At 43.8% G+C, this 25,847-nt stretch overlaps 2 protein-coding genes and 1 long non-coding RNA gene across 12 annotated transcripts in view; 2 read left to right on the top strand and 1 right to left on the bottom strand.

Moving 5' to 3' along the window:
* Positions 1-4,781, top strand: part of IFT140 (intraflagellar transport 140) — an 82,507-nt gene extending 77,726 nt beyond the window's left edge. Inside the window, exons 24-30 of the mRNA XM_062588688.1 lie at positions 138-266; positions 490-672; positions 1,661-1,867; positions 2,067-2,279; positions 2,364-2,530; positions 2,884-3,025; positions 3,904-4,781. Coding sequence (XP_062444672.1) covers positions 138-266; positions 490-672; positions 1,661-1,867; positions 2,067-2,279; positions 2,364-2,530; positions 2,884-3,025; positions 3,904-4,107 — 1,245 coding nt within the window. The 3' untranslated portion in view covers positions 4,108-4,781. The remainder of the gene's footprint in view (positions 1-137; positions 267-489; positions 673-1,660; positions 1,868-2,066; positions 2,280-2,363; positions 2,531-2,883; positions 3,026-3,903) is intronic.
* On the bottom strand, positions 4,086-25,479 carry TELO2 (telomere maintenance 2). Of its 10 annotated transcripts, none has more exons than XM_062588679.1 (20): positions 25,221-25,478; positions 24,843-25,120; positions 24,187-24,255; positions 23,465-23,612; positions 22,973-23,075; positions 21,686-21,754; positions 20,676-20,817; positions 19,032-19,168; positions 18,182-18,270; positions 16,802-16,912; positions 14,590-14,678; positions 14,214-14,305; positions 13,063-13,179; positions 12,377-12,448; positions 11,667-11,837; positions 10,658-10,743; positions 9,717-9,816; positions 9,547-9,611; positions 8,760-8,875; positions 4,086-5,687 (listed from the first exon to the last, which is right to left on the bottom strand). In XM_062588679.1, the coding sequence occupies exons 2-20, from the start codon at positions 25,087-25,089 to the stop codon at positions 5,584-5,586; spliced, it is 2,127 nt and encodes a 708-aa protein (XP_062444663.1). In that variant the 5' UTR covers positions 25,090-25,120; positions 25,221-25,478; the 3' UTR covers positions 4,086-5,583. The 10 variants fall into 10 exon arrangements, 9 of the variants coding, with proteins under 9 accessions (XP_062444663.1, XP_062444662.1, XP_062444664.1 ...); XM_062588678.1 differs by having other exon boundaries at positions 25,231-25,477; XM_062588680.1 differs by having other exon boundaries at positions 16,802-16,909; positions 24,843-25,478.
* LOC134147511 (uncharacterized) lies at positions 8,221-17,851 on the top strand. Its single transcript, XR_009960024.1, has 2 exons — positions 8,221-8,897; positions 16,629-17,851. It is a non-coding gene; the product is annotated as an uncharacterized LOC134147511 (long non-coding RNA).
* Positions 25,480-25,847: the final 368 nt, after the last annotated feature.

Raw genomic sequence — 25,847 nt, 5'->3', positions numbered from 1 at the left:
TAATAGTTTATTTGAGTTGCTATAGATCTTACATAGAAGATGGCTGATGGGTTACTGTGCGATAGTATAAAGCCAAAAGCTTGATAGAATTGCGCTGTTTGCTGCATACCTACAGCCAAATCTTTGCTTTTGAATAGGAGAACAATTTTGATGATCAGCTGATGAACCTGGCTCTTCTGAGCTCTCCAGAAGACATGATAGAAGCAGCCTGCTATTATGAGGAAAAAGCAGAGCAAATGGACAGAGCCGTCATGTTATATCACAAGGTAAATGACTTAGTAAAAATACCTGACTTTATTTTGAAGCAGTTACTACAGTAGAAGAGCATTAAATAAACTGTAGATTTGACTCTGCACTATTCATCAGTCATAAACCTTGGCGGGCTCTTAATTCTCTAGGGAATCCTGTAAACTGATTCTGTAGTTCTTACTCTAATCTAATCACCCTTATTCCGCCCTTCACCTATTTTAAACACCCTTAACTTTGCAGGCGGGACACTTCTCCAAAGCACTGGAGCTTGCCTTTGCCACACAGCAGTTTGGGGCCTTACAGCTGATTGCTGAAGACTTGGATGAGAAATCAGACCCAGCTCTGCTAGCCCGCTGCTCTGACTTTTTTATCGAGCATGGCCAGTATGAGAAGGCAATAGAGTTGCTGCTGACAGCCAAAAAGGTAAGCTCTTGCTTTGTGGTCTCTCCGTACGCAGGTAAAGAGGAGCACAGGAGGGGAGTACGTGCATGCACATACATTTATCTTTGTTGGCAAACAGGTATGCGATGACGTTTTTAAGCTTTAAAGTTTCCTCTCAAAGGGATGACTCGCACGGTGGTGTCCCACTGCCTCAACTCTCTAGAAATGAATCCCTCATTTTGTGTCCTCTTCCTGCCCCAAAACTCTGAGAATTTGTCCTGTTGAGGCAGGGGTGGGACTTTCTACTCCCTGAACGAACATATTTGGAGATAGAGAGATTATAATAACATCAGTCAAAATTCAGTGCTGTCCCTCCTGTCACAACATGGGTGTAGTTAAGGCTCTTCCTTTCTTGCCTAAACTTTCATGCACTTCAACCTTACTCTCCTTATTGTGCTGGCAACTCAGCCCTACCAAAATGCTGGGTGCAAAAGTAGTCTTATACCCACTCCTTTTTGCATGAATTCCTGTATTTTACTTTCTCCCATGGTTAACAGGGTATAGTAGCCATTTTCTGGGTTAAAAGCAAATAGTTATTTTATATCCTACTTCTTTGTTTCTAGAGCAATTAAAAAAAGAAAAAGCAAACTCCTTTCAGGTGCCTGGCTTTAGTCTATTTGCATTTCTAAAAACCTGACTGTAATTAACCATACCTACTAAATCTGCCTTGTATGTCTCTGAAAATGTCACATTGAGAGACAAAATCGATAAAACTTCAGCGCCACAATAACGTACTCTAAGAAAACAGGTGGGAATGTTCTGAACTGAACAACTGCATTCTTATTGAACAGAGTGAGATAGTATATACTTCAGTGTGAATTGATGTCAAGGCCCTCCACCACACAGTGGTCTTGATAGAAAATCCACTTTAACCACATTTTCTGCTAGAATTTGTGCCATTATGCAGCTAGTACTGCTGTAGGTTACAGCACACGTTTGCAACAGCTCATTGCTTTCTCACTTCCATTAGTACCATGAAGCCCTGCAAATTTGCCTGAAGCAGAACCTGACCATCACAGAGGAGATGGCTGAGAAGATGACAATTTCTAAGGACTCCAAGGACCTCTCTGAGGAGTCTCGGAGAGAGCTGTTGGAACAAATTGCTGATTTATGCATGAGACAAGGCAATTACCACATGGCAACCAAGAAATACACTCAAGCAGGAAACAAGCTAAAGGTCAGTCTGGATAGGTGGAAAAAAGCTAAAGGGGCTGAACACCTTATCTTTAGAAGGTTTTTTTTTGGGGGGGGGAAAGTATTTTGAGAAGCAAATCTTGGAACAATCTCCATATATCCAGAAAAGCATTCCAGGCCATCTCAGCATAGACTGTGCTTTTGCATTCAAAATGGTAATTTTTTCCCCTTCCCACTGCTAGGCTATGAGAGCACTGCTGAAATCTGGCGACACAGAGAAAATTGTGTTTTTTGCTGGAGTCTCCAGACAGAGAGAGATTTATATCATGGCAGCCAACTATCTACAGTCACTGGATTGGCGCAAGGACCCAGAGATTATGAAGAACATCATTAGTTTCTATACCAAAGGAAGGGCCCTTGACCTGTTGGCAGGTTTTTATGATGCTTGTGCTCAGGTACATCCCCCTCCTGTGATACTTAACGATGTTTGGTTTGTTAGCTCTGGAAACAGCTTACTCATCTCACTTGTGTTCTTGCAGGTGGAAATCGATGAGTATCAGAACTATGAGAAAGCACAAGGAGCACTGACAGAAGCATTTAAGTGCCTTTCAAAAGCAAAAACTCGAAGCCCTCTGGAACAAGAAAGCAAAGTAGCACTTTTGCAAAGCAAGATGGCCCTGATCAAGCGATTCATCCATGCTCGGAGGTGATTTGCAGTATTCAGAACATGTTGATTAATGATAAAAAAAAAATCACACCCAGGAGGAAAAGTTGCCTGGATTAGTGCCCACAGTTAAATAAATAATGTAGAGAAGACTCACTTCTAAAAGCTGTTGTTATGGTTTCCCTACAACAAAAATCTGTATGACATAATAACCTTAAATATGAGTACTTCCATTGAGCTGTGAAAGCGTAGCTATCTTCTGTTCACTAACATACTAGAAAGGTGATTATGAAGCGTATGTAGTACAAAAGTTTTCCATGTGCTTCTCATGGGAAGCCGAATGCTCTCCCTGACACCCGGAGATTGTCAGTGGTTTCATTTTTCTCTTTTACTAGGATTCACTCTGAAGACCCCAAAGAAGCAGTCAGACAGTGCGAACAACTCCTAGATGAACCAGATCTTGACAGTACCATCCGTCGTGGCGATGTCCTGGGATTTTTGGTTGAACATTATTTGCAGGTGGAGGAATTCCATATGGTAAGTCAGTTCATAGCACAGTCCAAAGCAAGCTTCCAATCCAAAGGGCCTGTACTGTATATACTTCAGTGCAGCTTGGCATAGCATGGTTATCGTGCAGGAAGACATTCTATAGGAGAGAAACCTACAAAAGCTAAACTGTACTGAAGTGCATGTGTGTGTGTGTGTGTGTGTGTGTGTGTGTGTGTGTGTATATTTATATACACACACACTTACGGACATACATACCTCTGAATTAGTGTATTTTTAATTTCATGGTATTGAATGGTAAAGCAAGCTCACAGGATGTGAGGCATAACAAACAGTGGTGGCTCCTTAAACATTTCCTATTAATAGAGATAAGGACAGAGGGGCCTGGGTGCATTTCTCAGCAATTACACTGTACTTTATTTGCCACCTGGCCAAAGAAGAAAAAAAAAGAAAATGATAAAATTGCAATCATTTAAGGAAATGGTGAGTCACTTCTTCAGAGCAGGAAGTGCCACGCAAAAGGTTTGGACTAAGACGTAACCTGCTGCTATTATGAAACTGGCTGATGTGAAGCACTAGGTTCTCCAACTGTGCTGATTAACCTGACTTGCATTATGTATTGTTTTATGCGATACGTATCGCACGTGTAGTATGTGATGATGGTTCAGCTCGCAGGAGAACATAACATAAAACTAGCACTCAAGACCGCCTTTCTTTTTTAAATGAAAAAGCTAGGGTTGACAAAAATCACTAAGAAAGGTCATTTTGTTAGCAATGGCTATGACGCTGGGTTCCCTTCCGCCACTGAACTCAAGTCATCCATGGTGGCTGCTATCGTCCTTCTGCTGGAAGCGGCGTAAAGATTACGCGCTCTGTTAACAGTGAGTGATCTCTGTGCGTTACTTTAGGCTTACCGGTATCTGGAGGAGATGCGGAAAAGAATTCCAGGTATGAACCTGACCTACTACGTGACTCAGCGGACTATTGAGGCAGTTCACCGAGGAGTAGGCATTCCCTTAAGCCGAAACCTGGTTCCAGAGCAAATTCGGCACAGCAGCATGGAGAACAAGGAGGTGGAAGAAGAAGTGGCTGATGAAGTGGAGGACCCCTGACAACTTGGCTTACCAAAGCCAAAACTGACTTTAACACTAGGTCATTTCTTCTGTCCTCATTAGAGGGTCATACATCAATCAGCTCACTGCTGCAGCAGGCTTTTGGTTCTTACCAAGAAATTTATTTTTTTTGCTTCATTGTACAGCAACAGTTATACGCTATTTCAAACACTAAGTACAAAAGCCCAAATGTATATATCCTGTTTTGAAGCTGTTTTTAGTATTTTAATAAATTTGAGGAAAAAAGAAAAAGAATGACAACTGCGTATTGTAACTTAAGGCCTTTTCTGAATATAGAGGAGTTCTGTAATTGAAGTGGAAACTCCTGAGTTGACAAAATTTTTGAGTACAACTTTGATCTGCTAATGTGCAGATATTTGTCTTCCCTTAGAAGTCTGAACAAAGGGGCATCTAAAACTTCCACAGTATTTGCTTAAACTTACTTGCTGTGAAGCTTCTTTTGCAAACACCACAGTTACACCAGGCTCCTCTGCACTAGTTCTATTTTAGGATGCAAGGTTCTTCCCTGGCACAAGCAGGACAAGCCATAAACAGGTAGTGAAGCCCAACATAAAGGTGAGCAAAATCTTGGCTGCTTTAAGCCTGTTGTCCTGTCACATGAAAGAAACTGTATTTACACATGCACACACATTTTGTAGTAACCATCTCTTCTGCCTAGATAAAAAGTGATTTTTTTTTTCCCCCTGTGTTTTGTGACTTGCTTCAAAACTTCGGCTGACTCTGACGTTATTTAAATTCTGTGCTTTCTCAGGGGAGATTTTAAGACAAGAATCTGGCCATTAATTACCCTTTAACAGAAACTTTATTCAATATTAAGATTTTTACAAAGAGAAAATTCCTGCTTTGTTCTCTCCTAAACTCAGTACAGCTCTAGAAATTTTCTCCTTGAAGGTCTGGAACATTTGCAGACCTGCACTGTAGCGATTCAGTGCATACGTCTCGTCGGTGGTATCGTTCCTGATAACGCGCCACCCCTTTGAACAACAGGCCGGCAACTATTCTGCCAAATGCTGCATTGCTAGAAGACACAGGAGCCTTTCTTACGGGCAATACCATAGACTTAGCCCCCTGCCAAGAGGTAAGCGGCTGGTTCCAGCCCTCCTGTTTTTCTGACGAGAAGTCTACTATGAGATCCTCCCTGTATTTTTAGCAGAACGCTCAAACCAGCCAAAGTTATAAATAGCTGGGGGTGGGGGCTGGGGAGGTGTGGAGAGGATGGCAGTGCTAGCCTACCTTCCTGCATCTGTACACTCCGTACCGGATAGCGATAGCTCACTAAATTGGCCTCCACTACAAAGTCCAGATGTCAAGTCAGGTTCTCTGGCTTCCAGCTCTGCACCCTTCCCCCCTTCTTCCTCTTGTCCAGCCAGGTGACTGTTGAAGAGGCCCCAGCAGTGCCTACAAGCAGCCAGCTGGCAAGAGTATGAGGTAGAGGTCATTTCTTTTACCCTTCGACTAGGAAGGGACAGTTTCAAGTTTCTTTTTCAGGTTCTCCATTAGTAGCAAGTTCTGCAAGGCCAGCCTCCTGCAGTCCCCATCTGGGTCTTTCTCTACCACATCTGTAAAGGAGGAAGACAGTGTTATTTGGAAAATGGCAAAAACTGCTCTTCATCTAACACTTTTATAACTGTTTGACTGACCATCACAAAACAGTACTAAAGGCAACAGCAAAAAGAACTGAGCCTCGGCCAGCCCTCAGCACCAGCAGGAATGTTTTGGACCAGAAGGAAAAGATGCACGAACTTGAACTGGAAGATGGCCTGAGCTATATGAATTTAGGTAAGCCATGACATGTCACACATGGTAATGCTTATTTTATTCTTGTAGCAGAAGGAAGTAGTCTATGAGCTGCAACACGTGCAGGGACTGTCTAACCCTGCATTCAACTGAACAACTTCCATGCCAGAGTTCAGGCTTGCGTACTTGAGATGCGTGTAACCTCTCTATAGCTCATCTACTAGCACGAATGCAGTTTGCAATCAGAAATCCGCTTGCTCAGAAGTCTGTCTCCACTCTGCTGATTCCCACACTATAAAGAAGCGCTCAGTGTTGTTCCCTTCTGACACCAGTGGGCACGGTGCCTTTAAACAGAGGAAAGAAAGAGGCAGCCCCTGAGTTTCAACACGTTATCAATTCTTACAGACTTAGTCTTCTGATAAACTAGTAATTCTTTCCCGCTTTATGTGGCATGTAAGGGAAGGCTTTTGCCTTACGCTAGGCATGAGGCTGCTCCAGCAGCTGTTATTTCAGGGGCCCTTAATGGGCCTGCAAAGTAAAAACCAGGATGCACTCAGGATGTCGGAGCATGGGGAGCCTGGAAGAGCAGAGAGCCTGTGTAAGGATATCCTGTACGCACAAGCAGTGTGCTCAGAGCCCAGCACTGTCAGCCCAAACACATGACTCACTCAGATGGAGTAGGGCTATTTATAAACTCAGGGAGAGCTTTGCTATGGTGTTTCCATACTCCCTCTACAGAAGGCTGCAAGACAGGTTAGTACAGGCTCACAAGCTTACAGCCCGAGACGGGCACCGCTTCTAATTGCATCAGCATGGACCTTGAATTGACTCCACTGAAAGGGAAGCACAGGGCACTGCAGTCCATTCAGATCCTTGCGCGAAACAAACTTACCCATGACACAGCTCTGCAGTATGTGCAAGGAGCGGGAAATTCCCTCAAAGGCAGCTGCTGAGGAATTAAAGGAACTAGTTCCTAGAAATGCTTAGGTATTCTGCTCCACCACAGCCTAAGAAAGATTAAGCTACTGAATAGCAGGTCCAACATAGTATCATGGGTAGTGATAGACAAGTACAAGGTGGATCTTATCCTCTCTCTCTCTCTTCCACTGAAATGTCCCAAAGCACCTGCTAACTAGATAGTGCCAAGAGAGCAACTGTGATAGAAAGTTTTTACAGTGTGTTGAACAATTCTGGTTCCAACGCAAAGTTTGAGGAGCAGGAACAGTCATTCACGGGCATGCTAGGAACTACAGCAGCCTGCGATGAAGTAACAAACTAAAACAGATGCCTCATGGAAAACATTTGCTAGCTCCTTGTCCCTGTTTGTGCATTAGCAGTAGCAGGAGACATGGTCAGTTCTCTTGGCAGTTACACGTTGTGCAACGCTTGCATGTTTGATAGCTTGGCATTTTTCCTAGCTACAGCAGCAAATCTGATAGATGTCACCTCTTCTTGCTTCGTGGCTCTTCCAGCCAAGGTTTGTAACAGCAAGCCTGCTAGCTTGAAACCGTGATTCCATCACAAAAACCGGTCACTAGTGACTGACCTCACATGTTGGAGCAGCAAGGGGGAGCGCAGCACAGAGCCCATGAGGCTGTTGTATTTCAAGGTGCAGCTCCAGAAGAATATGCAAGTTTTAAATAGTATTTGACTAGAAGTGGAACAGAGTTGTATTCCTTAAGGTTTCTGAATAGCTCTTACAACAATTCACCCTTCTGTGCTATACACAGACAACTGTGATCTTATCCTGTTGTTATTTTCACCACAATCTAATGCACAATTTCTACACAACAGCACTACGTGAAGAGAGGTGGCTGTTTCACTATCTACAGGCATAAAAAGATGCTACTACCTCAGTTGTCCTCCTGCCAAAAATAACTCATTAAAAACAGATTACACAGACCTTCATGCTGAAAAGATATTCAAAACATTCCTGGAAAGGCTTTACTTACTAACAGCAGAGAGAAGCTTATTCCTCAGAGCACACCATGTCATGGGAAAAGTAAAGTTTTTGGCCCCAAAGGGCAGCTCTCTTCCTTTTAGAGTGCACAGAGCTCCAAAACCTGCAGGGATCAGAGGCTGGCTGTGTCAGTGTCACTTCCTGCCTGCTCCCTGTGGGAAGCTAACTCACTAAGAGCAAGACTGGTGAAGGAAACCAACCCTGGGAGTCACACAAGCTCCACTCCGACTACAGCAGAGGCTTCAGAGGCACAAAGCACGCAGCATTATTTCCTCTTGTGTTTCCAGCACACTGTGATACTCAACCACTGACTTGTGCAGTTCCAGGCTACCAGAACGCACAAAAACTGCACTTTGCACATAACGCATCTTCCCTCAGTACAAGCTAAGGCATTTGCTCTCTTTCACAGGTTGCTCCTTCCATCAGCTATAGGAAGTCAGAAAACAGGGATATATTTGTCGTCTTTTTTAGCACTAATGAAACTCATCCTCTAGGCATAAAGGGCATACAAAAACCTTATGTGTTACTGCCGGTCAAACTCGACGCCTGGATGTAATCCGCAATGTGACATTGCCTTCTGCAGCTCCAGAAGATGAGTAGTTGGAGGCTTATACAGAGAAAGAGGGCATGTCCTTCATTTGGGGATTTTTGTTTGGCTACTGCTTCCTCGCTAAGGTGAGACAGTCATACTAAAATGCCATAGGCACCTCTCACCTTATTCTTTAGATACTTCTGCAATACATCTCTAGATCAAAATACCAGACTTTACTCTGCTATAGACTTACGAGCAAGTGATTGATAAACACAATTATTGTGCAAGGCTCTGGTGGGCAGCACAAGGACATTACTGCTATTGTCACAATTTTTAAAAGGATTCTGCTTACAGACTGAAGCACTAACCAGAGCAACATTGGTGTACGTCTCCCCTTCTTACCTGCCAGCCAAGATTGAGTCTCCAAAAGCTCTTCAGTCATGTCTTCCAGAAGATGTTGAGCAGGGACACTAAGGAGTATGGAGGAGATACAGGACAAGAGACCCTGGCGCACATACCTGTTGGAGGAGGACTGAATTGGTAAGAGCCTGCAGCTTCTTGCTCCACCTTGATTTACTTAATATTCTTCACCCCAAAGGTCCTCCAGGTGCCACTGTTTGTGATTCTAATCACTACTGTCATACTCCTGCTGATCAAGAGTTTAATCATGCACTAGCTAGCACAGTGCCCTTATACACAGCCCCAGCCAAGCTGTGGTTTAGGGAGTCTACCACAATTCAGAGACCTAAAAAAAATCTGGAGTTGAACAGAAATTAGATGTTTACAGCATTTTGGCTACATGTCTTGATTTATTTCCAAAACTGAATGTGGGAATTCAACCTATCAGGTTTTCTTAGGTCCCTGAATAAAAGTTGCTGAATTATCAGCAGGAGAGTTGATCAAGAAATTTGTAATGCTTTCTACAGGTAGTGAATGTCTCCACAACAGAAGGCACTAGCTAAATTTGTTTGTTCGTCTGACATCGAAGTGACAACTTACTTCATTATAAATTCTTGCTCTTGAAATACTCAATGTCTTAAAAACAGAAGGCAGGAGGAGAGTAAAGAAAAGAATGCATCAAGTCATCAGCACGCTCAGTCAGGTGCTTGTCTTGGACAAAGACAAGCCATGGCTGGATACTTGGCTCAAAGCTAATCCTTAAAAATGAAAGCGTACAGGTACAACTTACGAGTCAGTGTGGAAACGCAGAGCCCAAACAAACTCCAGCAGTGCCTTTCCCATTGTGGTGACTGCCTGTCAAAGAGGATTGTGAGAGAAATGCTCACAATTCAGGTACCGCTGAATTCCCAAAGCTAGAAGCGATTCCTGCTACCTGTATGCTCACGTAGCCTTTCTTACCATCGCATTGACAGCCAAGTACATCAGGATTGCTAATGTGTGCACCAATCTTCCAAGCACAAAGTGATCTTCTCCCAGTAGGTCAAACGTTGACAAAGGCCTGCAAGTGCAAGATACACAGTCCTGTAGCGACGGCAAGGCTGATCAGTGCACTCTGGAATGGTCAGAGTGGTGGGTGGTTATGCAGAAAAAAAACCATCTCTCACAAGCTTCTGTTCCTAAAACAATCATTGTAATAGAAGCATTCCCAGTTTAGTACTGGCCACAGCTGCTTCCTCCTATCTCTACTATCAGAGCAGTTAAGTATCCTCTACTCTTATTGTATGTAGAAAAAGTGAGACCTGCTGTTAGCTTTACTTAGAACTATATGCAAAAGCTTCATGGCCATACTAGAAACAAACCATTATGCTTGGTATGACAAGAATCTTACAAGATTCTTACAGAATCGATTATTACTGGTTCTTCCACGGGTAAACAAAGGCATAAGACAACAGACTGTGTCCTGCAGAGGTGAAGATGTCTTCCAGCTATATCAAAAACCTATTTGGATGACAGGCCCAGATTTCAGCTAGAGTTAACTTCTGTTAAAAGACCAAAGCCTCAGTTTTGTGGGTTAGGATGAGCCGCCCAAGGTGGGTGCTCAGCCAAGGTACTATTCAGTACCAAAGTCATCTCCTGTGCACCTGCCAACACGTTACTCTTCATAATGCACTTACTGCAGGGTCTTACGTAGTCCCTCCCCCAAAACCTTCACAGGTTAGGTCTGAGAAACAACACGAAACCTTCCTCCCTAAGCCCTCTCTGCATGTGCCAGGCATCAGCGCACTGTTGTATCGCAGGACTGCTGCACAGCTTCTAGCTTTACTCTGCTGCTCTGAGGCTAGCAGAACAGTTCTTCCCCGGCAGCTGTCATGCCCACATCCCAAATTGTTCATGCTCACCTGTCAAAGTTCTGGATCAATGGGAAGAAAAAGTGCCCAGCAATAGAACTGAATGCGTTTGGGCCAGAATCCTGTTCCACTTGAGGCTGTTCAAAAGAAAACTGAAGGCTAGAAACAAGATGCAGCATTCTACAGTTCTGTATTAACCCATTTCACCAGACATTGTCAAGACTATATACATATATTTTTAAAATCACTGGAATATACTTCTTGCATCATCTCACCATCCTGTAGCAACTGCTTGCTTGCACGCTTATGGCTAGACTGGGTCTCCTCACTTGCAACATCAGATTCCCCTCACACTCGCCTCTAAATATTTCAGTACAATTTAACTCAGTACTGCTGGGTTAGATACAAGAAACAAGAATACAGGGACAAGAACAAGGGATAAAGGAGCTCTGGAAAGGAGGTCTTCCAGCATGAGCCTTAAGGGAGTTCTGGGGCCTAGGAAACAGACATCAATTTATCTTCCCAAAAGAAAGGAAGCTTGAAGCTACAGTCCAGTCCAGAGACTAATCTGAAAGAAGCAGCTCTGCAGTCTGTGAGATGCACTCACAGCTCCCTGCAGCGGCCAGACGTGCTCAGAGCAAGCACAGAACAGCAACAATTATCTCTCAATGTGAGGCAAGGAATTGAAGGTTTATTATCCCGTCCCTGGTGGGAGATGACTATGGGAAGTGATACTTCCCACCAGAAAAGATTTAGCAGAAGATTGAAGTGGAATTAATGTTTTAAGTTATACAGTCAAAAAAAAAAAAATAAAAATAAAATAAAAATCAAGGAGCAGCAAACACAAACCCAGCCTGGGAACAGCCTTCCCACTAATTCTAAGCACCCCACTTCCACAAAAATCCTGCTTCCTGTTAGTGATCAACAAACACTTTGGATTGGGCCAAACTTCACAGGTAGTTTGCTCTTTTTAGTTAGAACTACAGCAACTCCTAAAGTCACTCCTCCTGCCTCTACTTGAGCAGGATTTTACATTGCTATGTTTCTGTGCTGATTTCACCTTAGCAAACCTCCGGGTCTTGCTTCTGATCCTCTCATCAACAATCCTTCTCCAGTCCTTAGAGCTGTCAGTTCCAGGAAGGAGCTGGATACAAGGTTTCTGAGCACCAGAATGCTTGTTTTTCCCTCGGGCTTTGGGATAAGACATTTCCTGAGCGGCCAAAACCAATACCTGGAGTAAAAAAAGAGGGAGGTTTTATTAGAAAAGGATAATCCCTGCTGTAGGGAACAGCAACAATAAATGAATTGTCTGCACCCAAACTGATAACAAGGCAGAGAGGGACAACGGGTTAAGAACAAAGAACAACAAGATGAGTAACTGATCCCCAGATAATCAACTGGCTCTGAGGTATCAGGCCAAATACTCAGGCACTTGGCCCTGGAACAGAACAGTGGCTCCTTGTTCATGGACAGAAAGTAAAACGGTGTGCAGGGAGTCAGAGGCAGACTGCTGTCTTTCAGAAGGTGAAGCCGTAACAGACTGATGACATGTTAGGAAAAAGGGGCTTTTTCTAGGCAAATGACCACTGTTATGTGCTGCACTCTGTGGGCAAAGATTGCTGCATGTTTCGAATGTAGCAGGGTTTAGAACGAGAGGAGAATGCCAGGCACAAATGCTAAGGTGAGAGCTGCCCGTGCCTCTGCCTCCTCCCAGTTACACCGCAGGGGTACACAGGAACCGTGAAGGGAAGAGAATAGCACAGCACTTACATCGAGAATGTCCATGCGCTGACGAAGACTGTAGTTCAGGGAGTAGAACTGAGAGGTCAGATACTGTGCTACCTGTACAGGAGAAAACAAAACAAAAACAAAACAGTATTGAAGAGCAGTGAACACAACCCCAGCCTGGGAACAGCTTTCCCACTAATTCCTAAAGCAGCCTGTTGCAGGAAGAATCCTGCTCCCCGTTAGTGAACAACGAGCCTCCAAGAGATGGGAGGAGAAGAGCTGTGTGAGCATGGGAAATTCAGAGGTTTTTACTTCTCGATTCTCCCACGGGATGTGAATGACAAACAGGACTTTGCCATTCTTTTGCACCTCCTGTACAGCGGTATCCAAACAACTGCCACTGCTGGCAATTACAAACAGCAGCCAAGGGAAACCTTTTGTGCCTCGGTTTCCCTGTATGTGCAACAGTCTCCCTTCAGTGCTCACCTGATTTGCCTTGTCAGGTATACCACAGCAGCAGTCTCCACACAGTTATTCCAGTCCTTTGCAGCTCTGACACAGTTTTCCTTTTCTCCTTGTTTCATTCTTCAGTACATAGCCCATCTTTGCATAAATGCTATTCTAACATATTCCAATAGGTGCTTCCACCCAGCTAGCAAGAGACTTCACCTGCTTAAATCCTTGCCCTTGCCTCGACTGGAAAAAAGGAAGCAGTAAGGGGAACTCACAGGTACTGGATCAGTGGCTAAAACAGCTACTTGGGCTCTCTGACGGAGCTCTGCAAAGCCTTCAATGCAGGTCTTCTCTTCCAGATGCAGTAGTATTTTTGCCAGCTCCACACTAACCTGTTCAAAATATGAACAGATGAATCAAATCACTGCACGTGTTTACCTTCTCACAGGATTTACAGAAGAACATCCACTGTCTAATCTTATTTTTTTCGTGAAAGACAACAAAGGAGCAAAATATAGGCAAAAGTATGTCTATTACTTAGGAGAGCGAGAAAACACGTTAAGCTAAACGCCATCAACACAAGTATCTCAAAGCACTGTACAAACCTCTCAGCTGATTTCTCTTCACATTCACTTTGTGATAGAGCTTTCTGGATGAATCTCAGCATCGTGAGACAAGGAGGATCTGTCACTATAGCTCATGGGTTGAAGGTACAGTACCCCATCCAGCTCAGCACAGCGTCTGACAACAGCAACAGCCAGCTGCACATCGGTAACCATGCTGCACGCCTTCCCTCGCTCAGTGGACAGAGGCTTGCTTCTTTGGCACTACAAATCCTCATTTCAGATATCCGCTAACAACTGATGGCGAGCAGTCATCACATCAACATTCCCTTCCCAAATTCCTCTCACCTGAGTTCTCCGTTTAAACCAGTACAACTAACTACTCCCTCAGGGAAACATTAGACACGTACAAACAAACAGAGAAAGTCCATTTGATATTCCCCCCCCCCCCTTTCTGCTGCTACGTTTGTGGGATTAATCTGTTCTGTAAGTTGCATTTCTAATGTTTTTACTGCCCAGCACAGAGCATGCAGCTTCCAGTACCCTCTGTCATCTCAAGCTGCTGGCAGGATCTACTTGGACACACATTTTCAGTGCAAGAGCCGCCAAATGCCGTCCTGGCACCTTTATGTACATGCTGCCATCTTTGGTCACCTTTGTCAGCTCCGTTGCTCCTCTGCGCTATGCAGCCTCATCTCCAAAGACAATATTCCCTTCTATTTCTCTTTCCAAGTTGAAAGGTCTGAATTCAAGTGTTCCTTAGCCTGGCCTGTTGCTTTGTTGGCAAGTTTAGTCTCTTCACAAGGACAAAGGAGAAACCCTGTATTAAAGCCCACTGGAAATATCAGCCCGTGGTACTTTACCTCTCTTGTTGCTGCTGGATTCTTTCGAACCAAGCTCTCAAGAGCCTTGATTGTAGTGTCCCATTTGTCCACATCATCAGATCCTGTTAGGACTAAGGACAAACAAAAGCTATTAACAGAATGGTCAAGCTCAGGTATATATCCCAACTTTCCATGGCAATAGTTCTTCTCTAACAATAGGAAGGTATTGCTAACCCGATACATGACAGGCATTAGGAACTAAACTCAGAAATTTATAGTGCGGCCCTTGAGCCCATGTTACTGAAATTCTACAGTTTTGTCCAATCAGCTTAAAAAAAAATCCAGCAACATGGATGGGCCCCTTTCACAAACACAGAGTAAGAAATAGATGAAGACTCAACCCAAAATCTCATACCTTCAATGCAGTCTCGAATATATACAGGAGCCTTAGTCGTCTTTAATTCTTTATCCTCTGACATGTCGTAAGGGATGAGGTCATCATCACTATTAAAGAAATATAGAGGCAAGAGTTAGTCTGTGGGGTCTGGACATTCTCCCTTCCACAGATATCCATACAAAAGGGAAAGACACAGCACATACACTCTTCTAACACTGTCACTCTTGCATCATGCGGTAGCACTGCTGAAACCTAACCTACGAGGGGTCAGACAGCAAAGGAAATACTGGCTATAAAGCACAAATGTATGTGGGATTGACTAAAAAGCTCCTCCATGAAATATAAAAACATAGCAAGTGCCTTGAAAAGAAGATACTAGCTTTTGCTACTAAAAGCAAAAGGTGGTATGGGGTGGGGGAAAAGAATGTTGGGGTTTTTTTTAAGTTTAGGGACATTTGGTGTGGAATTCACCTATACAGAAGTAAACATCTCTACTTCAGTTAGTCTATACTTCCCTTTAAAATCAATGGGACAAAAAGAACAGTTCAAGGTGTTTCATCTTTTCCCCAAAAGGGACTAAAACAGATCACTTGAATTGTGCCCTAGGACTACTTTATACTGACCACAGAGAAGACTATGGTGACAGATTCCAATAAAAACATCTGCATCGCTTAAAACGAAGCAAGATACAGCCTCTGGAGCCAAGAGTCTCCAAAGTCAACAGAACATTTCAGCTCTTAGCTCATTATTTTAAAGAGGAAACAGTGAACCCAAGACAGGAGCCTAAATGCTTTTATGGGTCTGGACCTTTCTTTATAGTTTGCGCAGAAAGCCTGGCAGCTTCAGAATAGAAATCGGGCGAATTACTCACATCGAAAATTAACAAATGATCCTTTTCCCAAGGCTACTTGTATCAATTGTTATTTCTGTTGTCTACCTTTTGCCACCTACCTCAGGGTTAACGAATGATGCAGTAATGCTAGACACAAAACATTGCTATCTAATAGGATTTGGGGGGAGGATTTTTTCAATGTATCATTTCGTTTAAGAGCGATGACCGCATTCGCCCTACAACCCTGCTGGTCTATGCTCCTGCCTACAGCCTGCTGCTGAGGCATTCTGCTTTCACCAAGGAGCACGCAGTGAACACGTACAGCCAACAGCTCAGAGACAAGGGGAATTCAAGCGACTCCGGTGTGAGAATTCTCCAAAGTGAGCTGAACAGTAAGGGGAGACCAACTGTTAACACACAGGTTTAAAAAAAAGAGGGGTGGGGAGAGGAGAAGGGCCATTCACCCATGATAAAATCATGCTAGCGTAGGCCCATTTTCACAGCACACTTTGGCATTAACAGGCTTTGGTGTCTAGATCCCTCACAATTGCTCGATTCCACTGGGCAATTCTTAATGCCTTTCTAAACCACACCCTGGCCAAAAGATGCTTTTGTCCTAAGCCCACACATAGCTTAGAAAGTTGAGGCTTTTCACTTTGCAGATCCTGTTCTTTATCAGACTCTGAAAAGCGCTACTCACAGAGCTTCTCTCACATTATTTAATATATCCAAATTGCAGATGGAGGCCATTATTTTATGTTGGTCTTCAATTCAGCATTTGCTCACATTTCATTTGCTCAGCACTTTTAAAAAGTGCTAAGGAACGTGAGGGATGAGCTGCAAGAGAAGCCTTATCTGCACTAAGCAGTTTTGTGCAGTTCTGTGAGCAAGAAGAAATGGTGAAAGAAATGGTGATAGGAGAGATCTGATTTCACACCAAAATTGAAGTACTTGCCCCAAGGAAGAAGGGCAAACTAAACACATTCTTCAAACAGTAACCTCAGGAAACCCTGTGAATTACTCTGAAGCCAAGTGTAAGAGCAGTTCAGTAAACAGATAAGATGGGTCCTCTAATAAAATGGATAAATACACCCATATTTTCACTACATTCTATCAGGAAACATGTAGCTCAGTCAGTCCAATGGATTAAATTGAATGGTTGTACACGATGCTGGCTTTACTTGAATTATTGACTAACACACTTACAAAGCTCCCTATTCTGCAGAATACCACTCACCCGAACAAGGTCTGATCCCTCGTTCCAGCCAGAAAACACAAGGTTTGCTAACATCAGCAGGTACTGAAAGCTCCTTCCTCTCCGAGTCTGCTCATAAGAACCTGCCGAATATATTCTACTACCTACCAGTTTCTTGCCCTGTGGCTTGTTCTAATGTATACCTGTCAAGCTCAGCATCCGACTCTCCACCTGGTGTCGCACAGGCTGCTGTAGATGGTTTCTCATTGCTCTCCAATACCACTGGCCGTGCAGCATCTGCTCTTTCATTCCTGCTGTGAGCAACAAGCAGCATCAATAAAGTAACAGTCCTTATTCGCAAGACACTACTGACATCACGCAACCTTGCTGCTTAAAAGGAACAGTAGATACTTATTTCTGCTGTGGTCTCCCACCTAGCTTGACCTGCATCAGGAACAAAGTACTAGGAGGGGGAATGGGAGAAGAGACCTGGAATCTCACAGTGAAGGAACAAGTGATGACAAAAATTAAGTTAGCTAATTTGCTGCATTCCAGCTGCACTAACTTCTGTCTAGGACAACTAAGGAAAGACTCATTTGTGGTAAGTGGATCACACTGGCCTGCATGGTATTCAAAGCTATGAGCAAAACTGAACAAATAGAGAAGAAGCATCTTTAACTTTTCCTAATGGGATGAATATGATAACAGAGAAAAAAAATCCGTCTGTATAACTATTTCTGAAGCCTTGGGCATGTCCTTTCACCTCTTTGCTTCTGAACTGTGGTCCTGAACAGCTACCTGTGCTGATGAGGCTCCTAAAATGCAAGTAATAAATCTGTATTTCACTAGAGTTCTAGACAGCTTCATTTCCTAACAACATTAAGTCCTTCCTTCATTTGCTGATCATGTGCTTCAAGAGCCTCAGAGGATGCCATGGAAGCTAAGAGTGCCACAGAACCAATCTTTAGACATGCTAGATTTTTGTTATGGAGGAACAGGTTCGGGGCATACGGTCCAAATTCCAAAAGATTCTCCAGATGTGAACAGAATGGTCTGGCTGATGTTACTCAGGGGCACGCATGACCCCTAGAAACTGCAGTACGGTTTCAGTATGTGCAGCTGTCACACGAGCAGTTTTAATACAGGCTACCACTTGAATTAAATGAATTATGAATTTAACATGATTGTACTGCCTTGTAAGAATAAAGTGTGTTATAATGCTTTATAAGAATAAATATGATACAAATCTTTAATAGTGCATACTATTCTGGCATGTATAACTGAAAAATGGTATGGAGAAGGGAAAAAAAAAGAATGATCAGAGATACAGAACAGTTTCCATATAAGAAATAACTAAATAGATGAGAATTCTTCAGTCTGGAAGAGACAATTGAGGGAAGATATTATAGACATGAAAAAAATCACAAGAAGCACGAAGAAGATAAAAATGAAATGACAGATCTTTTGCAGACGGAGACCTTACTGATAACCTAGAAAAAACACAAAACTTGCCTACTTTGTTCAGTACATTTAAAATCTGCTACTTAAAGGGGCATGGGAAATGAACAGTAGCAATATCTTACTCATCTTCTGGAAGGCTGGGGACAACACAGCATGGTGGAGCCTGCACCAGAAGGGACTTCAGCTCTCGCGTTTCATTGTCTTCTTCATACTAGACATTCAGAATAATTGTTATTGCACTGTAAGACTGCAAATGTGCACAGCATCCATCCTTTGACCCTTCTGCTATGTAAAAATGAAGACTGAATCATGAGCAGCTGAACACCTACAAATCCCATTTGTTTCAATCACGAGGCTGCCAGAACTATTTTATTTATGCTATACAGCGATCTGTGCCTTATATAATCTTTGTAGTAGGTTTCAGTACTCAACAGTAGTACTGGTTCAGACCTGGTCACAATGTTATTTACAATCTTTAAAACATTTAATAAGCGGCAACGCAACATGATGAATGATGCAGATTTTTAAGGAAAGAAAGGGATTTTAATCACATAATTCTTACAAACTTAATGAGAGAAAGCCTTGGAAATACCAACTCAAAGCAGGTGGTTCCTACCAAGTCAGGGAACATTCACTGCTGGTTTAGTTTTGAAGTTCCCTCTCAACTTAATGGATCAGACTGCAATTCTCTTGTGCAGTCCTCATTATCCTCTAGCAGTCCTTTATTACCAACAGTTTACCCTAACCTTTGCCATCAGATTACTCTCTAAAGTCACTCTCATGCACCTATGTATTTTTAATATAATTTTGTTTTGGAAACAGATTACTTCTCTTTTTGGAAGTGTTGTCGCCACTCTTTATTCTCAGGTAGAAAGTATCAGCATTCACTATAACACCCTAAATAATTTGTTTTAAAACTTGTATTTCCTCTTAAGCCTTGCACACCGGAGAGAAATTTCATTAGGACCTCACCTGAAATTTCAGGACAGGCCCATCAGTGTTTATCTTCAAACTAATGCTCTCGGCCACAATCATTCCCAGATGCCGTATCCGCGGCAGACTGCTATCCAGGTGGCATTTTACACCTGCCATCATGCTTGTAAGAAGCTCTAGAAGACAAAAAGTGTGTCAAATAAGGAGGTGGACAAACATCCATCTTTATGTCAGTTCCCCAAGAGCGCATCTTTAGCTCTCCACGGCTCAAAAATAGGTAGGGAGATAGGAGGGGCCTAAAAACACAGCCATGACTGCTGCTTTTTCTGCAACAGCAGTATTTCCCTTCAGCACCGATTTAATAAAAACATGCTTTTCCACAGGGCTACAAAATCAACAAAATATTACAGATATAGTCTGAATTTGGAATATTTAGTTTTTCACTGAAATATAAAGCAAGAAGAGCGGTAAGTCAAATCAATATTTAGTTCACTTTTTGATACAGTGTTTTGAAACCTCATGTTGCAAAGTGAAACATCAAAACATGCAAAAATTGCAAATTTTGACCAGTACAACAGTTGTGTAGGGGAAATTTCGCTCACTATCTACATATGTACAGAAAGGTAGCTAATACCGGTAATTCTTAGCCCACAGAAAGTGCTGGCAGCCACCTTTACCAAACAGAGGTCAGTCTATCAACAGTAAGCCTATCAACTCACTCAGAAAAGTTTTTTTTTTCCTTTTTTTTCTTTCCTCTTTCAGCAGCCGTCAGATAGAAAATGGATTATAAAACTACAGCACTTCAAGGAAACAACAGGTTATTTATTCTCCTACAGAATTAATTCTAGAATGAAACAGATTTGTGTTCTTGTAAGTCAACCTTCCAAAAACAAACAAAAAGCTGCACAAAGAAGTAACAGAAACAACTCTAGAAAAACACAGATAATTTTTTTTTTATTTCAGTAAGAAACTGAAATCTCAAAGCAGGACCCCAAAGTGTTACAAACTGTATAAACACGGGACAAAGAAAAGGTCCTTGCCACTAAAAACTCACTGGCCAAGTATGAGACAGATGCATGGAAAGAGGAGCATAAAGCAGCAGTAAGGAGTTACTGGTTAATAGGACTGGTAGTCTCGACACTAACTGCTGTCAGTAATAGGTTGTGTAGCTTTGCTAACTAGTACTAACTTTACTCACCTAGTGAGTAATCACACTTGGAGGGAGCAGAATGACATAGAGGAATGCACATGGACAGTCAGGGTCTAACCAAATAGCTTTTTATTCTCGGTGTACTTTAAATAAATAAGTGAGTAAACCCTTCAGACCTTTACTCAGGCTCCATTAGCAAGCTATAAATCGCAAATCACACCATTCCTCTAACCAGTGTCTCAGAGTCATTCTTATTCTTCTTGTGACAAAAGCTATCGGTCCCTAAACCGCTGTTTAGCTGAGAGAGCCTTAGTTCAAAAATTTGGTTCTCCAATTTCGTAATTTAAATATATGCACTTGGAATGGTCTCCTATCAGGACTAAAGAAAAAGATTTCCAGTAGGTCACTCTGTTTGCCAAGATAAATTCAGGGCAATTTTGTTTATCTGAAGTTCAAAAACATGATTTTTTTTTTACTTACAGTCAGACTTTCTTTTAAGCACATATATCCCACTGCTCCCTCCATCACCTCACCTTGTCTGCAGCTCTCTATCTCAGGTTCCTTCAGGTGGGAGAGGCAGATGAGAATGGCCTTGCTAATGTATTGCTGCTGCTCAGGTGGAGAGTGTTTCACAGCACTGCTGCTGCCCCAGGTCTCCAAGAGTTCTTGCAGCACCTAAGTCACAAAACGTGAGTTGCCTCAAAATTCAGCTTTACTACACAAAAGCAATTTCCTTTCTGAAGGAATGCTCTAACTTCCATTCAGCACAATATACATTCTGATAGTCCTTCGGTCATCATGCTTCTTGGTGCAATCACACTCTCCCTACAAACCACGCTAAGTTTGTATTTCACGACTCAAAATGATACTATGTTTGGTCAACTGAGAACTCCACACCAGCTTGGTCTAAGTTCAGTATGTTTTTTTAAGTCCACTCTTCAAAGTCTACACAGCTGCCAGTACTGGCTGATAATTTCTGAACCTGCAACCAATTAAAAAAAAAAAAAAAAAAAAAAAAAAAACGAAAAAAAGACAGAAGTGTAGAGATTCCCAGCGATACAAAGTTCCTAGAAGTTCCACTACGCGGCTGACTTGAAGAGGGAAAAGATCTGCATCCCTGCTGAGGAAAAGGTAGATAAGAGATGTTCCAAAACATCAGCCATTCAGCGCACACGTAGCTCTGAACCAACTTTATCACTTGCTGTCACCTGTGCAACAACACAGACAGGGAATGAGGGAGGAAGCTGAGAAGTAGGGCACAGGACATCTGTAGGAATCCAGGCTTCACTGGTTCTGCTACTCAGAAGATATTTTGCCAATAAAATGTGGAAAAAAAAAAACCACACGAGCAGTGCAGAAAGTCTTCAGTTTGTACACTTCAAGCTATTTATCCTGCACCGTTCAGTGTGCTAAGGCTTTCCTCACTGTCATGGACAGCAACAGAGGTAAATTAGAGAAGAACTAGATTTCTACAACACACTCTCTCTCATGCAGTATAATTCTTTCCATCAGATACCTCATCAAAAATATTACTAAACCTTACTTTGATCAATAAGGCACGTCGAAGGCTGTCCAGTGACAGGTAGCCAAGGACATTCTGTAGCACTGCAGTCTGCAACGAAAGCCACAGGTCTTGTTTTAACTAGGCATAAAGTTATCAGCCACAAGGACAAACACATATATTTCCTATGTTGATCTTTTCATTCCAAGGGATTGGATCACAGCATTCACAGATAGAGAATTAGGCAAATTAAAAAATGAAGTGCACACAGTTGTGGAAAACTACAAGGAAAACCAGGATGGGAATACACTATTTACATTATTGCGACTAGACCAGCACAATTTCAGGCCAACACGAAGCAGACCAGACAGAGAGAATATCCCTCATTCCTCCTACATTGCAAGCCAGGAAACACTTCCTAACACCATATGACAAAATTTAAGGTGTGCAAGGAAAATAAATAAATAAATAAATACACAACCACCAAGGTTAGCATATGAGTATATTCTGCTACTGCACTGAAATACATTATTACAGGCCACAGCTTCAGAGCTGTCTGCGGAAGCCAGGAAAGGCTATTTCTGGTGAAACTCCTGGAGAACTGACAAGCTCTGATGCGTTATTGTGCTCAGCAAGACTTTAATAACACTCTCCCCACTGTGACAGATATGAGCGGTGTGAAACCAAAGAATTTTTGTTCATTTGCTGACACTGTACCTTCCACTCTGCTTGTATTTACTGCTCTACCTCCTCCCCAGCATAAGCCAGAGCACAAGACTTGTTTTCTACATCGTTATGGGCTCAGCCTCCCTTACATGGGCCAACTACCTCCTTCACTTCTATCTTACATGTCTCCCTTACGTTATCAGGAAAAAAGAATTTCACATCAAACTCAGGCCTCATCTTATCTCTTCATCTCAATTCTTTTCCCTGAGGGTGGCTCATAGTTTCTTCAGTCTCTTCTTTCAGATCCTAAATCGATTAGACACCTCCAGCTCCTCAGAATACTGAAATTACGTGCCAATACCCACTTGGAGCCAGAAAAAAAGGACAGCAGTGCTGCTGATCAATCCAGAGAGAGTGTACATGAATCCCATGATCTGAAAGCAATCAATTACCCCCTCTCTTATGTTCAGTTAAGGGAATGCAAGTGAACAGCAACTGAGCTCAGGTACAAGTGGAGAGTGAGAGACCCCAGGATGATTTCATAATAAAGAGTTAAACCTTGCTCATGACAGGAGAGTTGGAGCTCAGCTGAAAAATCAATACTTTGAAATACTTTGGGAAAGACAGGCATTCCTGCACGACTGTTCAACGCAGAGTCCTTACCGTGTAGCCATACTGCAAGAGCAGCAGCTTCTGCGTCATCACAAACTGAGCTTTTTTGTTTTTCACAACAAGGTTCCCCAGCAATCTAGACAAGACATCCGCCCTAGCAAGACAGGTCAATAGCAAAGCTTTAGGAATTGGTGCAATTGCTGTCATCCTACCACTAATCACATTGCTGTGACTAGCAACGAAGTCAAAACCTAAGGAATATTAAAACAGCTCTAAAAATTACAAGCCAGTCACTGACAGTGAATAACACTTTCACTTGTTTTCTCACTGCAAAATCCAGATCTTTAAGGAATGGTGCAGGCTCTACCTGAAAGGGAACTGTCAGCTATTTTAACTCTAGAGTCTCTCAGGAAACAACACCGTAAGAAATGGCCTACACAAACATACGCACAGGCAAGCATCTTCCAGAAACTGACTCTGGAAGTATTCGTGAAATAATTCCAGCCTTTGCTCCAGATCAGAGAGCAAAACAAGAGATCTTACCCCGACGCTCTCTGAACAAAACCAAGGACCACTGCTTCCATCCAGCGGTCTGGCACACATTCGACCAGTCGCCAGCATATCCTTTGCCAGATACAGTCTGACTTGGTGAGGTCTGTTAGGCGGGGCACCAAAACGCTCAGAATTTCTTCTGAAGTGGAAGAGAAGAGGGGTGAGTACTCTAGATGGACAGAGCTGGCACACATGTACTGAAAGTCAGCCTGCAAATTTTAAACTCCTTACAGAAAGAGAACCATAATAAATGATTCTGAATTGTTCCTCTGGGAAGAAGCAACCCATGGCCTAGGAAGCAAAGCCAGACTGAAAGCTACTTGTGTGAGAAGGCAATTACAGACAGGCAGTGATTTTTGCTGGTATTTACAATATCCTTTCAGACCACTGGAGGAGAAGCACTAGAAGAGCGTTTAATAGTTGTGTCCAAAATGGCAGGCCGGAGAGAAGGCTAACACTCTCATCAGCTTTTGAGAGGAGCACAGCACATTCACACAAGCTGACACAAAAGCATGGCATCTATCAGATACATAGTTGAGTAATTTCATAAAGCAAAGAGCAGCCAGTATCTACAGTATGATTGACAAGAAACCCAAAGTACTACCTGGCCAGTCTCTCACTTCTTCTGTTGATCACGATCACACTTATGTTTCCTTACAAATTTAGTGTAACAGATTTTCCCTCTCCCCCAAATAATATTGTAAAGCACTCACTTTGTCTCCCGTGAATGCATACCTTCCCCAGCACATGAGACACAAAAGAGATTGAGCAATCCAAGCCACCTGGGACAAAACAGACAGAAAATTAGCAGGACCAATACCAGCAGCCTCCAAACAAGCTTCATAAGCAGCTGTGTACACTTCTGCAAGTCCTGAAGCCTGAAAACCCACATTAGTTTTTCCTCTTGAAGCAAAATCTCTTCCTCCCTCCATTACCTGCCTCCGAGCAGAAAATAGGCACTGAAACACAGATAAATTTTACCTAACATTTTATACAGGGAAAACAGGACACAAAGTAGTTCAGTCCTACTGTAACACAGTGGTAACAAAGCCGCTGTCTTATTCAGCGTTGTTTAAATTTTCCAAACAACTATTTCGGCACAGATCCAATCAGAAGACTTTGGCAATAAATGAGGCTATTTAACAGCTCATAAAATTGCAGCTTCCAGCTGGATTTTACACTGCCTAGGTCACCTGCCTCATTCCTGCTACCTCACACTTCCAGGCACAACGAACTCCAGCCTGAAGGATGAACGTGAAGTCCTGCGATACCCCGATCTACATTTCAAGCACGAGCAGAGGAGGTCCACGCACAAAACGCTCTTTCAGAAGAGCTCTCTCTCCATAGCAGAGTCTTCCTGCCATCTCACCTCTCAGAGAATCAGAGATCTTCTGCAGCACCTGGATAATGGCACTGCCCAGCAGAGGAAAGTAGTTCTGCGGGAAGAACACGGCTGGGTTTTTCCCCTGGAGCTTATTGCTCACGCGATCGGGCAAACACACGATGTTGCCGAGGAGGCTCTCCTGCAGCTCAGGCGAGCGCTCCTGCGCTTGCTGCTGGCAGGCCTCCCACATGAGGGCCGACAGGCATCCCTCCTGCACGAGCTGCTCCAGCATCTTCACGGCTGCCGGCAGGCAAAAGCCAGGGCTAGAAGAGAAGAAGCCGGAATAAGCCCCAGTCCCCCTTTAAGCAGTGAAAAAGCAGGAATAAGCCCCAGTCCCCCTTCAAGCAGCAAAAAGATGCGCACACAGTCGTACCGCTACGGGGATCGAGCCAGTGCTGCTCAATATTGCTACAGCGGTAGAGAGTATTTAAAATTTAAAGAGCTTTTAACCCGTTTCTCCACAGATTTGGCCGGTCGCTAGGATCAGGACAGCCGCGACCGGCCGCCGCTGCGGGGCCGCTCGGGACCCGCGAGCCCCTGCGACGAGGGGGGGTTTGGAAGAGCGGGGACCCGCCCCACAGCAGAGCGGCGGCAAAGCCCCTGCCACAAACGGGGCCTCCCCGGCGCCGCGGCCGCGCTCACCCCGCCGCCGCCACGGCCTCCACCAGCAGCGGAAAGGCGAGCGCGGCCGGCGCCCCCGCCACGAAGCTGCGCCACAGGCGCTGCCGCTGCGCCGCCGCCAGCGGCTCCGGGCAGCGGCTCGCCGCCAGGCGCCGCAGAAAAGCGCCCAGCTGCGCCCGCTCGCGCTCCGCCAGGCCAGCGGCGCCCCCGGCCGCCTCCAGCGCGGCCCGCAGCGCGCCCAGCGCCGCCGCCTCGCCGCCGCCCTCCAGGGCCTCGGCGGCCGCCCGCAGCGCGCGCCCCACGCCGCCCGCCTCCGCCATGATCCCGCCGATTCGCCGCCGGCTTCGGCCCGCGCCGCGGCGAATCTGC

Source organism: Rhea pennata, chromosome 15 (assembly GCF_028389875.1).
Source record: "Rhea pennata isolate bPtePen1 chromosome 15, bPtePen1.pri, whole genome shotgun sequence".
Lineage (NCBI taxonomy): Eukaryota > Metazoa > Chordata > Aves > Rheiformes > Rheidae > Rhea > Rhea pennata.
This window is presented reverse-complemented; position numbering and strand designations above follow the sequence as displayed.

Bases quoted from the DNA above. Each gene is read 5' to 3' on its own strand.
- TELO2 (XM_062588679.1), bottom strand. From the start codon at position 25,089: ATGCTGGAGCAGCTCGTGCAGGAGGGATGCCTGTCGGCCCTCATGTGG. The intron at 16,913-18,181 runs GTAAGATATTGC...TGTTGCTCACAG, and splicing joins CCCAGCCTTCCAGAAGATGA to CAGGAATGAAAGAGCAGATG. The intron at 9,817-10,657 runs GTGAGCATGAAC...TTGCACTTGCAG, and splicing joins TTGATCCAGAACTTTGACAG to GCCTTTGTCAACGTTTGACC.